General features: G+C 31.3%; 2 protein-coding genes and 1 long non-coding RNA gene across 10 annotated transcripts in view; 2 read left to right on the forward strand and 1 right to left on the reverse strand.

The window, feature by feature from the left end:
* LOC148599029 (uncharacterized) overlaps window positions 1-2760 on the forward strand; it is a 57092-nt gene extending 54332 nt beyond the window's left edge. For all 7 annotated transcript variants that reach the window (XM_088562579.1, XM_088562577.1, XM_088562580.1 and 4 more), the window contains one exon: window positions 96-2760. In XM_088562579.1, the coding sequence (XP_088418705.1) occupies window positions 96-699 (604 nt within the window). In that variant the 3' untranslated portion in view covers window positions 700-2760. The remainder of the gene's footprint in view (window positions 1-95) is intronic.
* A 2127-nt stretch (window positions 2761-4887) lies between these two features.
* LOC148599031 (uncharacterized) lies at window positions 4888-13316 on the reverse strand. Of its 2 annotated transcripts, none has more exons than XM_088561484.1 (3): window positions 13207-13316; window positions 7120-9838; window positions 4888-6237 (listed from the first exon to the last, which is right to left on the reverse strand). In XM_088561484.1, exons 2-3 carry the CDS (start codon window positions 9799-9801, stop codon window positions 5278-5280), a joined length of 3642 nt encoding a protein of 1213 aa, XP_088417610.1. In that variant the 5' UTR covers window positions 9802-9838; window positions 13207-13316; the 3' UTR covers window positions 4888-5277. The 2 variants fall into 2 exon arrangements, with proteins under 2 accessions (XP_088417610.1, XP_088417611.1); XM_088561485.1 differs by having other exon boundaries at window positions 13213-13287.
* Window positions 11851-12782, forward strand: LOC148599032 (uncharacterized). Its single transcript, XR_015918719.1, has 2 exons — window positions 11851-12319; window positions 12741-12782. It is a non-coding gene; the product is annotated as an uncharacterized LOC148599032 (long non-coding RNA).
* Window positions 13317-14311: the final 995 nt, after the last annotated feature.

The following is a 14311-nucleotide window of genomic DNA, read 5'->3' on the forward strand; positions in this document are numbered from 1 at the left end:
TAAATGTTTTCACAGTAATTGTTATTTCAGTGTAATAATGGTTATACAAGTGTTGTTGTAATGAGATATAGTTATGGTGTAAAATTTATTTGCAGTCTCCATGGAAACCCTCTAGGTGATGAAGGTGTGAAGAAGTTAGTGAATGGCATCTTAGACATTCATAAGGCTTCAACTCAGAAAGAGGCTGAAGAAGATACTGAGGTCAAACAAGGTTCAAAAGGGGAGACAACAAAATTCTGTGTGTTGAAGGAACTTGATTTGGGTGATACAGATATTGGTGATGAAGGAATGGGATATGTAGCCAGCCTCCTGGAGAATGAATCAAATCTTAAAACATTGAATTTGAATGGAAACACTAAAGTCACCTACACTGGTTGGAAAAGACTTGCCAAGGCCTTGAAAAAGAACAAAACTCTTAAATCTCTCACTTTAGATTTCAACAAGATCGGGGATGAAGGAGTTTCTTTCCTTGTCAACAGTTTAAAGGTCAACACATGCCTGACAACCCTTGACCTTGAATCTACTGGATTGACTGACGAAGGTGGAAAACAGCTGGTTGACCTTGTTAAATGTAACACAACCATCATGGATGTGACTGTACAACCAGGAAATAAAATATCAGAGAAGACCCAAGATGAAATTAGAAATTACCTTGGTCTAAACAAAGCCGCTGCTTCTAAAACTGTCTCTACAAAGTAACAAGCTGTGATTCTGTTGTTAGTTATTTATAAAGATTATTTTATATTTTAGGGAAAGGATTTTAATTTTACATTTATATTGATAAACTTTGCTATGTGAAACTTTTGCATCATTAATTATTTTATTTTAATTAAGAATGTCATTGTGATAATTACTGATTTGGCACATGATTGTGTTACTTGTAGTATATGAAGGAATATTTTAAAAAAGATTGAAAGTGTGAATATTATGTAACAATACATCAGCCAAAATAATCTGATCCATGTATCAGTATATTGCCTTCACTTTTGTATGCTTAATGTATTCGTGGGTTTTATTTTTTCTAGAATGAAAAGAGATTTAGTTTAGTAATTTTAATATAGACTTTGAAAATTTATCATGTGTAGCTATTAATGCTAAAATCAGCTTTTCAGGTGTCTCTTGTAGGATAGTTACCTTGTTTTAGAAATGAATGGCAGTGTCTACTTTGTTGTGTATCAGCTTTACCAGCTGTTACAGGATTATTTCAAACTGTTAACATTTAACTGTTAGCCATTGTAAGGATTTGAATTTTTAAAATTGTAATTTTTTGTATTAATCTTAGACTATACTTAGAGTATGCTTCCAACAGAGAAAGTTAAAGATTTGGATAGGGTTGTCAATAATCAGATTTATTTAATATATCCAGTACGGAAATGTTAATCATTAGGTATTAAATTTTATTACTTTAGAAATTTAGAACTGTGATATTTGAATATATTTTACAATAATTACAGGTTTTAACTAACTCTTAGGCCAATCAAATAAATTTCTTGTTTCTCAGGCCATAATGATGCAGGGAGGTATTTATTTTTGTTACTATTAATTGCCTGAAAAAGGGACAAGTTCGAAGTTTCATTTGATATATGGTGATGAAAATGCATGATTGGTGATGAAGCACTGATAGAGAAGTTAAGGGATGGTATGAGAACCATGACATTATGTTTGGTTGACCTTATAAATTGCTTTTTGCCATTTCTCAGTGTAGCAACTAGTCATTTGCTCTTTATAAATAGTTTTCATATTTATAAAAATATTTTATAAATTGTATGTTTAAAATTTGTAATTTTAGAGTCCTACATATTCTGATGACATATGTATTGTAGCTAGACAAAGAACTCCTGTTCGAATTCTTCTGAACCATACCAACAAATGTCTGCTAATACTTTGAGAATTAAGGCAATAGTTACATGTACCTATACACGCCAATTTTAATGTTCTCTTTATTTTAATTTTTTTTTTTAATTAAATCTAAAAGGCCTTATATTTCTAGAATAATTTTCACTGAAGACCCAAGACAGATCACACTGTACTGGTGCTGAACTTGTAGTCCTGTTATTTTCTAAATGCATACCAGTATTTTGAAATAATTCATGTTATACATTCTAAAGATTTTCCGTCCAACTGTTTTACAATTGTTGTTTACAGAAGATGTATTGTTCTATTTATAATCTGCTTTACAAGTATTTTAATACCGTCCATGTGTCGCTTTTTGTTAATATTTTAAGGACATTCCAGGCTTGTGGGTTATTATCAATTTCCAAAGATTGTGAATTTATGCCTTAGTGTTGTTTAAAATATCGTGTAGCATGACAATGATAGCATTGAACATTAAGAAATCACGTAAATTCATGCTTCTTTAATCAAACGTCATGCTATGGTATAAAGGAAACTCGCCAAATGCATATTTCATTTTGTTTTTATGAGGGTTCTATCTTTGCACAGGGTCAAATTGTACTAAATTTGGTTTTACTCTTTCTTATGTGTTTTAATTTTGATGTATTACTGGACAAAATATTTTGTAAAATCACACACATATTCTTTGTAGTATTTGAATTTTCTAAATATTTGCTGATGTTAATATAGGTGAAAATTTTGACTATCTTGTAAATCCATGATACATGGTAGGGACTGAACCTTCTGATTTTGCTTATTTCATTATTGTTGTTAATGAACTGTGATATTGCACATTTCATCATACTGATTGAAATGTAGTGCCAGATAATTTTTGTCTTTAGAATAAAAAGTCTTATCTTTAGAAAATCTCATTATTCTTGCCTTTTGTGCAGACTTTTACTATATCATTCTACATTCATTGAGATAGACAAATGGCAGCTACAGGCTTTATGAGCTACGTGGTGGGTGTTTCTAGAATAGCAGAGGATGCTTACCCTACCTGTGCACCTTGTCCATGCTCCCAGTTTTTAGTGGAGTCCGAGTTGCTCATTTGCTTTTGTTACTTTGTATGTATGATTTTACTTACTTTATGTTCTTTGTTGTGTATGTCTGTTTTCCATGTCTGGTCTTTGTCCCTGGATTACATTCTTTTGATTACTGCTATAACCTTGATTCCCTTGATTACTCTCTTACAGCATAACAGATTTTAATGGATTGATGGGAGCTTAATGAAAAAACAAGGAATAATGTAATGGTCAAGGTCACTACTTAATGAAACTAATTTTGTTTTAACTTATTAGGATAACAATGCTTTCAACTTTTTAAACCCTACTAAATATTTGGGGTTGGCAAAACAATTAATTTGAAACACTTAACAAAATACTATATCTTTACAAAATAAAAAATACTGTAAATACAAAAAAAATGCAAATGCATGTTTATATATCAAACCAATTTTGCATAACCCTTATAAAAATAAGAAGTCAGACCACTGAAAATTTCTTAAATATAATGAAAATAAATGAAGCCAATAGTTATTAGACCAAACCCATATACATGTATAATACAAGTTAGTCAATTAGTTGAAAAAAGGCTTCTCTTAAAAGCCAGCTACATGTACATGTAAGCATAAAATGAATAGATATTTGTAAGGCACTGGAACTTGACCAGACTTAAATAACTGGTTCTTCCCTACCAGACATACACCAGTCCAGTCAGGAGCTGTTGTGTTTTTGTCTTGTAATTTGACTATTTAACTTATTCTGAAGATGTGTCATCGTTCTGTTACCAGGGTTTTATTACTTTTTTGTAGTAAGGGTCTTTCAGATCTTACTTTAAGATGGTGATCTCTGGAAATATTTACTATTTTTATAAAGGTTATACAGTGGTGCATTTGTTGTGTTTCACCATCTCTGTTCCTTTTTCTATCGAAGTCTTACAAGAAAGAATCTGTCCATTTCCCAATCAGTTTTATGTTTGGAAACACTTCACTTAGGACACTTTATGGAACTAACTTTTTAATTTTGCATAACCATCATCATTCTCAAAGGAGTCATTAATGATTTAACTTTCTTAAACCAAGTCATTCACTACAGCAATGACTCTTGACAAATAAATATTAAAGTCACAATGCTTCCAACTTTTTAAACTTCTACCAGTTCTCGTTGATTTGCAAATCAATTGATTTGAAACACAAAACAATGATTTGCAAATCAATTGATTTGAAACACAAAACAATGCGTAAATCTTTACAGATTCATATAGATGTTTTTATGTATGGTCACTTTGTGATGAAATACTGAAAAGGTCTTTAAACTAGAGGGTCTTAAAAGCCTGAATTGTCCACCAGGTGTGATAAGCAAGTTCTATTTTTGTAAAAGCGGCCATATTTTTTCTCGGATAAACAAAAATGTATTAAAGCATATCAAATACTGGGAAGTCCACAAAAGGTACTTATAGTTGTGGGTATCAACTGGATCAATTTTCATGGTTTAACAACTTCTATTTCATGAATCCATTAAATTGAGGAATTTGCAAGACTTACAAATATTTCAATAGAAATATACAATTACGTTTGAATTTGATTCAACAACAAAAATCACAAATATTGGTACACTATGAATAGTATTTCTTTCACTGTCAGGACTGTATCAGTTCAAGAAAATTCAGAAATTATTGTGTTGAGTTATTGCATAAAACATGATTCAATTAAAATAAAATTTGTATTTTTAACATACAATGACATATAATATGATTTTCTCAAAATTGTATTTTGTTCTTTAAATTGCAGTAATTAATGCACACAATAGTTTACAGTAATTAAAAGAAAATCATATACTGGCTGACAGCGGAATCTACCAATATAACTACAAGTTTAAATTTCTTTTATTTTGACAAAGGGAGATTATTTTAACAAGCTCTGAAATACATGCTTGACTATTATATAGGAGTAAAATTAGGACCTGCATGAAAAATCAAAGAGATCAATAAAACTAAAATTAAAAATTTATATTTTTAAACATACCAACAAACACAATATTCTCTCATTACAAACATAAATTTCATGATGAATTATAGTCCCAATTTCATCAGTAAATTAAGGCCATACAAAGTGAATTTCTTGTTTCTCAGGTCACTTCATGGAAATTGACGAGGGACGGAGGTTACTTTTGCATCATTTCATTGCCAGAAAATCTGATGAAGCAGCATTCAACATTGCATTAAAAATTAGTGAGTGAGGTGATTTTGGGACAATGATGCACCTTCAGAAAGATGTAGACAGCCTGGGAACCAAATAATTTATTTTACATGGCCTAATGTACATGTAACTTAACTTTGCAAAATAAATTGTCTCACATCACAGTAAATGATAAACAAAAACTTTCAGTCAACAGCTGACAGTTTCAACACACTGCCTGTACATCCAGAGGTCAATTTATGATCTTTAGCTTCAGCTTGAGACTTAAATCCTATCATACAGCCACTACAACGGAATGGGCGAATCATCGGATGGCAATGATCTATGTGATGAATGTAGTTTTCTTTCCCTTTATAGATATCCCCATTTTCACAAAATTCGCACTTATACTTAGTATTTTCTGAATGGCTGCCCTCATGATTTTTCAAGAGCTTAAGTTCATGAAAGCTTTTCTTACAAAATAAACATGAAAATTTGTTCTTTTCAACATGGACTTGATTCATGTGTCTCTTCCTTGCATTGTATGTCTTGAATGTCTGGTTACATAACCCACACTTAATTTGATCATGAGATTTCAAATGATCTCGACACAACGCTAATGTTTTGAATTGTTCACTACAAATTTCACATTTAAATGACTTACAAGGGCTATTTAACTGTTTACCTTTGCATTTTGACCTGTGATCATCATGTAAATGTTCCAAATAAAATTCTCTATTACATTTAGAACAGGAATAACATTTCCCTACACTGCGACTTCTAGTCCTTTTTTGAAAACTGTTTACGTCTTTAGATACAAAATGTATATCCTTTTGCTGCTCTATGAGTTTTAAATGATTTTCAATGGTGTCTTCTTTTATACCTGTCATTGATTCATTTGTCGAGCTATCCACTAGAAGTTTGGTTTCTGGAATGGCACCAGTTTCATAGTTGTCAGTTATCTCCCCTTCGTCACTTATAGCAGGGAGGTTTCCAAAATTCATCAAATTATTTTCCTTTTCCCTGTCTGTTTCATTCATTTCTGTATTGGTGATTCTATTTTCTCCTACAGTACAAGACTTCTTTACATCTCTGTGTTGATTGTCTTCTTTACATTTTGTACCTTCTTTCTCATTCAACAGGTTACTTCCCATGGAACAATCAACCTGGAAAATAGGAAAATTATGAATTGTCTCCCTTTATCATTTAACACTTTACATGGAATACATATACATGAAGTTTAAAAAGTGTTTTATAAATGAGAAGAAATACATAACATTTTTAGGCAAAAGGTTTTAGTAACAAATTGTATTACTCCATGTATGTCTTAAAAATTGTGTGCAAAAAGAAATCTTATTAAAATGTTCTGCTGCATAATGATAAAGGTATTCACAATTGTAAAAAAATAAGTGGTTAAATATGCTGACTGACTTTGGTAATACAGTTGATTTCACTTAATTGCATAGAAACTCAAAGAACAAAAACAATTTCCCATCTTATCCATGTAAAAAATTCCTCTTATTTGCATAACATAAAATCATAAATTAGAATACTCCTCTTAATTGCATAAATACTTTTTCAAAATTTACTCAAAAATGTACCAAAATGGGTAAAACAACAATACATCATTAGTGAAATACCTCAGTTTTCTAAAGAACTTTGTTTTTATAACAATATTTTCTCTTTCTTTTGACTAGACACTACGGCAGAAATCTAATTAGACATGATAAAAGAATATGTCCCACTTAAACATTGAAAATATTAATAGGTATTTTCCCTTAGGTATAACTTACTTCACTATCATATTCATTTGTGTATAGGTTAAAAATCAATGACACTGAACAGATATTTTTTGAATATGTGAAAATGCATAACAAAATACATACATGTAAACATTTGTAAACAAGTGCCAACATACATGTACATTGTTTGCAGAAAAGATATATACAAAAATTGTACAAGGACAGAAGAAGAATATTATGTGCTAGCAAATACAATGTACACTTGTACATGTACATGTATTTTACTAACAAGAAAGAGTAAAATACCCTATTATCTTGACAATCAGCTTCCTTTGAACAAACATCTTTAGATCTCCTTTCTGATGACACACAGTCATTTTGTACTTTTATATCAATTTTTGATCTTTTCCTTGGGGTCAGCTTATTATCAGCAGATGTTGTTTCTTTGTTATGCTCCAGGTTTCTTTTCTTACTTCTTTCTCTTAGTGTCCTCTTTTGTATTTCATCATGAGCTCCCATAAAGTCTTTGTCTTCTGTACACTTCATAACTTCAACCACACGTATATTACTGACATTTTCACTAACTAGAAAGTCATCTATAGTACTGCTGTCATGTTTAGTGTCAGAAATCTCTCCTTTTGGTTCAGAGATCTCTCCTTCTGGATCAGAGATCTGTCCTTTTGGTTCAGAGATCTCTCCTTTTGGTTCAGAGATCTCTCCTTTTGGTTCAGAGTTATCTTCTGTGGATTCAACAACAACTTCAATTATATCTTCGTCTGTACAGATTTTGTGACTGTTCAATTGGCACCTTCTTACGTGACACTTTGCATCATATTTTTCAAAATAGTCATTCCCACAAAAGTTACATAGAAATTTCTTTGAACATTTATGAATTTTCATGTGTCTTAAAAGAGCCTTCTTGACCTTGAATTTAGCACCACAAATGTCACATGTCTGATTACGATTATTGGAGTGTCTAAAGAGGTGCAGTTTTAAGGAGCCTAGTTGAGTAAAGCTAGCATCACACAGTTTACATTTGTAAGGCCTATCACCTGTATGTATTCGCTCGTGAATCTTGCACGATCCACTTTGTGTGAACTGTTTATCACAGAACTTACATTTATATGGCCGTGTGTTTGCATGGATCAGTTTATGTCTAGTGAGAATAGCAGCACTCCTAAACACCCTATTACAACCAATAAAGTTGCACTTGGTTTGTTTTTTCTTTCTAAAATTAGATTCTTTGACATGGTTTTTAATATCTTCAGCTTCAAATCCAAGATCTGGAAGATCCTTCATTGTTACTGGTGTGTTGAAAATCTTCTTACCAGTACCTACTATATTAACAATCTCTCTGAACATTCCTTCCACCATTTCATTGCTTATTGTTGTATTTTCTACTGGCCCTGAACAGCTGTATTTTGAATCTTCAAGCAAATTTCTTTCCTTTTTCAATATGAAGTGCAAGTACTTAATATAATCAGCTGGTTTTTGACAATGTTTAGTATCTAGTCCAAGTTTCATGAAGATCTGTGGGACATGTTGCTTGTAATGGACTACTTTTGTTGTCCTATCACCACATGGTCTACCACAATATTCACAATTAAATGGAGAGTCACTCACATGAGTAAACATATGATGTTGAAGAGCTTTATGTAATTTAAAACTTCTCTTGCAAATTTTACAGCTGAAAGGCTTTGTATCAAAATGGACACGAGCATGTTTATTCAGCTCAGATAAGGACATAAATTTACGATCACAATTTGTGCAAGTGTGAGGATTATCACCAAAATGGACTTTCACGTGGATATCCAATAGGGGCTTTGTATGAAATTTCTGGCCACAAAATTCACATAAGAATCCTCCATTTGGTTTTAGATGGAATCGTGAAAAGTGCTGCTGTAAAGTGGCCTTATTAGTGAACTCTTTGCTACAAATCTTACAGGAAATAGGACTAACATATTCATGTGACTTATCATACTCTACTGCTGCTCCATCAGAATTAATTTGTTTTAATTTCGTCACATTATGACTACTACATGTACCCAGGTGTGACGTTAATGAATTTCCTAAATTGCTTGAATTTTTATCTTTCTCAGTAGCAAAAGTACATTCTGAATTTTTTTGTTTTGGATTGTTCTTGTATTTACATACTGTTAAGTGACGTTTCAAGTCATATCTCTCATAATAACTTCTCCAGCAGTAGGTACATTGAAAGTCCTTGGTGCTATTGTGAACTTTCATGTGACGTAATAGAGCCTTGCGATGTTTGTAGGTGGCACCACATTCCTCACATTCATGGCTCCGCTCATTTGTGTGTACAATCAAATGGTTTTGCAGTGAACCAAGTTGGATAAATGCAGCACCACAAACATTACATTTATGTGGTTTGTCCCCAGTATGAGTTAGTTCATGATGCTTTCTGGCCCCAGTTTGAGTGAATCGCATTTCACAATAGTGACATTTGTAAGGTCGAAAATTTGTGTGAGTTCTCATGTGCCGAGTAAGTGCTCCAGAAGTTTTAAATGGTTTACCACAACCAACAACAGTACATTTATGAGGTCTTTCATCAGAATGATACTTTTTATGCTGAGTCAGCATTTTGAGCTTCGTGTATTCTTTGCCACATATGTCACATTTCAAATCATCACCAGTTTTAGGCTTCCTGCCTCTTTTAGATGGCAAATTCATTTTTTTAAGAATATCATCTGATGTCACTTCTTGGTATTCAAACTTAGATAAATCATCTTGGTCATAGTTTGCTGAAATTGGATGCTCTTCCTTTATGCCATTGCCACTAATATCATATGACAAAACTTCTTGGTATCCTAAGGTTTTAACTACAGACTCGACATCCTCAACTGGCTGTTCTAATTGAACATAAACAATTTCTTGTCCATCTTGAAGTGACAAAGCAGAAGAAGGAAGAGTTATTACTGTTATATTGTTGCCATCTTGAATGGGAACTTGGATCTGAGTTTCAGTCATTATCTTGTTAGGGTGATTAAATTCCTCAATATCAAATCTGAAAAATAAAACAATGTTTTTCAATAATTGACTAATTTGCTTGTACATGTATGAACAATGTATGTATGCATGTATAATAAGTAGTTTATTTATAGCTGTCCTTGCCTGAGTAGACCTTCCCATTTTCAGGATTGAAGAATTTATAAATTCATCTATTACATGTATTGAAAAAGGGGGGGGCACATCTACCAGAAGATGACAATATCCAGGACCTGATCTGCATAGGAAATTTGATTGCTTTACAACTCAACTAATAAATGGTCAATACACACCTAAATGAAAATAACTGAGAAAGTACGGCTAAAAAAATTGGCATGTGCATTAAACCATACCTACTCGAATGTAGAATGTTTTTGATGATTATGTATGATTTCAAGCATTGTAGCACATCAATATTTTTCCTGTGACTTTTTTCTTAGCAAATACTGTGACTTTTTATCCGTGACTTTTTTTCTGTTACTTTTTTCCCTGTGACTTTTTTTCCTACATTCTCAGTTAATTAGTCATTTTCTGTTGTATGTTGGATACAGGTGATGCTGGAGGATGGGGGTCTTGTTAATTAAGGGCCAACAAGCAATAAATACCTGGCATTTGATGCCAGGTATGACGTATGCCAGGTATTTATCAGACTATGCAGCGAACTTTACTGTACCACCAAAAACATATTTTATAGTGATTTTCATATATAAACACCTGGTTTTCAGTTTTTCTTTCTGGCTTTTGAAAGAATACAAGATTTTCAGTTATTCAAGGTACCAGTTGAGAGTTTCACATGCCAGAAACCCCTTTCCTACGAATCAATCTTGCATTTTTACCTATGATTCATAGTATATCTGATCCTTAATTTTAATTTTACCATTTTTTGAAACTCAGAGTTACTCTCTACCATTTAGCTCAATTTCCACATAGACCTGTATTTAAAGAGATTTGCAACTAACTGAAATCTCACATTAACACACAGCAGGGAAGGAGATCTCATACTTACTTAATCAACAATGACAACTTGACTTTAAATGATCATAACTAAAAAAGTATTGCAAATACTGAAATAAAATATTTTGTTTCCCATTCTACAATACCTTAGCTTCATGCTCATACCGCAATTATCTTTCTACCAAAACAAACAAAAATGAAGTACTGAAAGCAAGTTACCTACCAACAATTTTTATGAAAATGAAAATAATTCAAAATCAAATTCATTCATTTCACATTAACCTATCATAACTTTTATGTTTTAAAGATAATTGAATAAAATCTTCAGTTCTTTATTGTTACATCTTCAGGGCATCTGCTACAATTATTTCAGATCATTTCATGAAAAGGGAAAAAAGGACTTTAATAAATTAAGTGGAAAGGTCAGGGAATCTTGTTCTCCGCTGCTTGATAATTTTATCGCTAAACTGGCTTATTAACAAATTTCTCACCTCTCAAGTCTATGATAATGGCATAAGCAGAATAGAAAACTTCACCCATCTCATTAGTGATGTCATATTCACTAATCATTAAGTGTCAAATTGGTTCACAAAAAAAAAAAACAAGTAAATAAACCAATGAATATTTAAGAATCGTCTATGATAAAAATTTTGTCTATTGAAAAATGACATAAATTTTCCATGTGCATATTGTTTATTGTGCGAAGTGAAATAAACAAAATATGCACATGGAAAATTCATGTTATTTTTCAATGGACAAAATTTTTATCATAGCCAATTCTTATAAATTAATTTTAAAACATATTTTTATCTTTAAACATGAGAAAAGCAGCTCTGAATTTAACTGAATAGGGGTGTGTCAATATTTTTTTATCCACTGAGATATAACAAAATTATTTCAACCAATCATATTACTGTATTTATCTCAAATTAATTTATTTCATGATTAAAATTCCAATTTTCAAAACTTTATAACCTTTTTATTTTATATCCAATTTTTGGTTCTTTTTAAAATGTTTCATTTAGACAAAATAATACATATTTTGTATGGGAATTTATAACTCTTTTACTTGAAAAATTAATAACATATCAAATTATTTTTTACAGTTTTATGTTCATATACTCTAATCACTGAATATTTATTTAAAAATTCCATGGATACAAAGTTTTATTGGCTGTGTAGAGAACCAAAAGAATTTTTCAGTTATCTAAATGTGGACAAGCTGATTTTTACTTATCAAAATAATTATTGTTTTCCATTTATTGACTTATATTTCTTTCGAAATTTTGATCTGTTCTCTACAGTGGTCTGAGTTACTCTACGCTTCGTTGCATTTTGCATTTTCTTCGCATTGTGCTGAAAATCTGCTCACTGGTTGTTATTGGATTTAATATATTTAGAGGTTGGATGTTCTAGTTTTTCCACTTGTGAGTAGTACTATATTTTGGTATAAATACTCAGAACTTTTTATAGTATTTCAATGTGGAACTGGGAGGCCAAGATGAATGTCCGCTTTTAATTGTTAGAAGTATAGCCAGCAGATAAGGTATTTATGATGTTACTTTTTCATGTTCTTACTTTTCATTTTTCGTACTGGCACTTTGCATTTAAAGCATTTTTGTATTTCAATGTTTTATTTCAATTTGTTTTATTGATTTTGCAGATCATTGAATCAGTTTAATTGATTTAATGTTATACCTTGTTATAGTGAGTACTTATAAAGGACTTTAAATGGTCAGTTGTGTACAATTATAGTTAACTGTGGGTATTACATTTAAATATTCAATTGATGATTTGTGTTCTTTTCGTGTGTTCGTTAAGTTAAATTGTTTTGAACATGCAAATGAATTTGATTTATGCAAGTTGTTTGAATATTTGCAATGATTTTCTATGCTTTGCATGTATTTGACAATAATTGGTCTATTTTGTATATTTATTCATTATTCCTTTTGTTCTCTATTTTGTAGATCTTTCAATGCCTTCTATGTGTTAATAAAAGTAGTTCCACATTCGTGTTATATTTGGGCCAGCATTTACCATCACGCCCCACTTGGTCACATAAAAAAAAAATAAAAATATCATCCGACACTCAATGGATTTTTTCCGAGGATCCCATTGCCTAGCGGGCATATATGTTACTAAAAAAACTCACCAAGCCCCTGTGATAGAACGACCGGGAAATATCTACTATTTTGACAAAGGTGTCGCCATAGACAAAAGGTCAATAACTAATGTTTATCGTCATGTATTTCATGCCGACTCTAAATTAAACCTATTTATTTAATTGATTTATGCCGTAGAGTCAATTTACGTGGTAAAAGCCACCTTCCCATTTTAAAACTAACTAAAAATTCGTATCAATAGATTGAACATTATAGTGATTGCAATATATCACACCATTGCACCGGTAACATGTTTGGCGAGTATATATACCTTTACCAGTGCCACAAACACGTCTGTTTAGAACAGAAGCTTCTTGGATCGTTTGATTTCTTTACAAGGTACAAAAGCTGAAAAAAACGGAAGTTATGGAATTGTAAAACTTAAATGTAAAACGGACGCGGCCAAGCTTGTATTCCGGGCATCTAAATTGACCTCAAGAAGTCCATCTTATTTGAACAATTAAAGTTACAGATATATCTTTATATATATTTAGAGAAGGTGTACTCGAGCAATAAAGTTGAGTTGGGCTAGCAAACATATTTCTAACTCTGTGTCATCCTTATCCTGTACAGGGGGTGTATATTTGTAATATAAAGTCTTCAGCTTAATTCAAATAGTAGATTTGAACGTTAGAATATTTTATTGAGAAAAACGATTCACTTAAATACCGAATTCAATTTTTAAAAAAAAAACGTCGTTTTCATTCACTTTTATTTGACCAATGAGGTATTAACCATTTTATTTTTGCTTTTGTTTTTGTTTGTTTGTTTGTTTGTTTGTTGTTTCTTTTTGTTGTTTTTTGTTTGTTATTTGTTTTGTTTTTTTTTGTTGTTTTTTTGTTTTTGTTTTTGTTTTTGTTTTTTTTGTTTTTTTGTTTTTGTTTTTGTTTTTTTTGGGGGGGGGTGTCTTTCATTTTATTCTAATGCAGTATATTTTGCGATTAACTTTTAATCACGTACAGTCAAAATAAAGTAAGCCCTTGAATGCCGACTTAAAAAGGGGTTATTTTCACAGTTGCCATACATCAACCAATTGAGAAAAAAATTACTTTTTAAAACCTGATTTCATTATATGAACAAGACAAAAAAACAATGTAAGATCCGTTGTGATTGGAAATATTGCTAACATAAGACCTGGTGCTATTAAAACTATTTTGATTGGCAAGATGTTTTAAATTTAAATATCAACAAGATTCCAACGTCATTTGCTTTTTGGTTACAATTAATTAAAAAAAAACGGAAACCTTGCGGTGAATATTGAAGCTTCTTTATATAAAAAAAAAATACAGAAAAAATCCATTGCATAACAAGTATTAAACTCAGCAGCATGGTAAACCACTACCGACCCTATCAATATATAACACAATATTTAATTG

This window comes from Perna viridis, chromosome 14 (assembly GCF_037379345.1).
Source record: "Perna viridis isolate PV_CMFRI_1.1 ecotype Kerala chromosome 14, ASM3737934v1, whole genome shotgun sequence".
Classification (NCBI taxonomy): domain Eukaryota; kingdom Metazoa; phylum Mollusca; class Bivalvia; order Mytilida; family Mytilidae; genus Perna; species Perna viridis.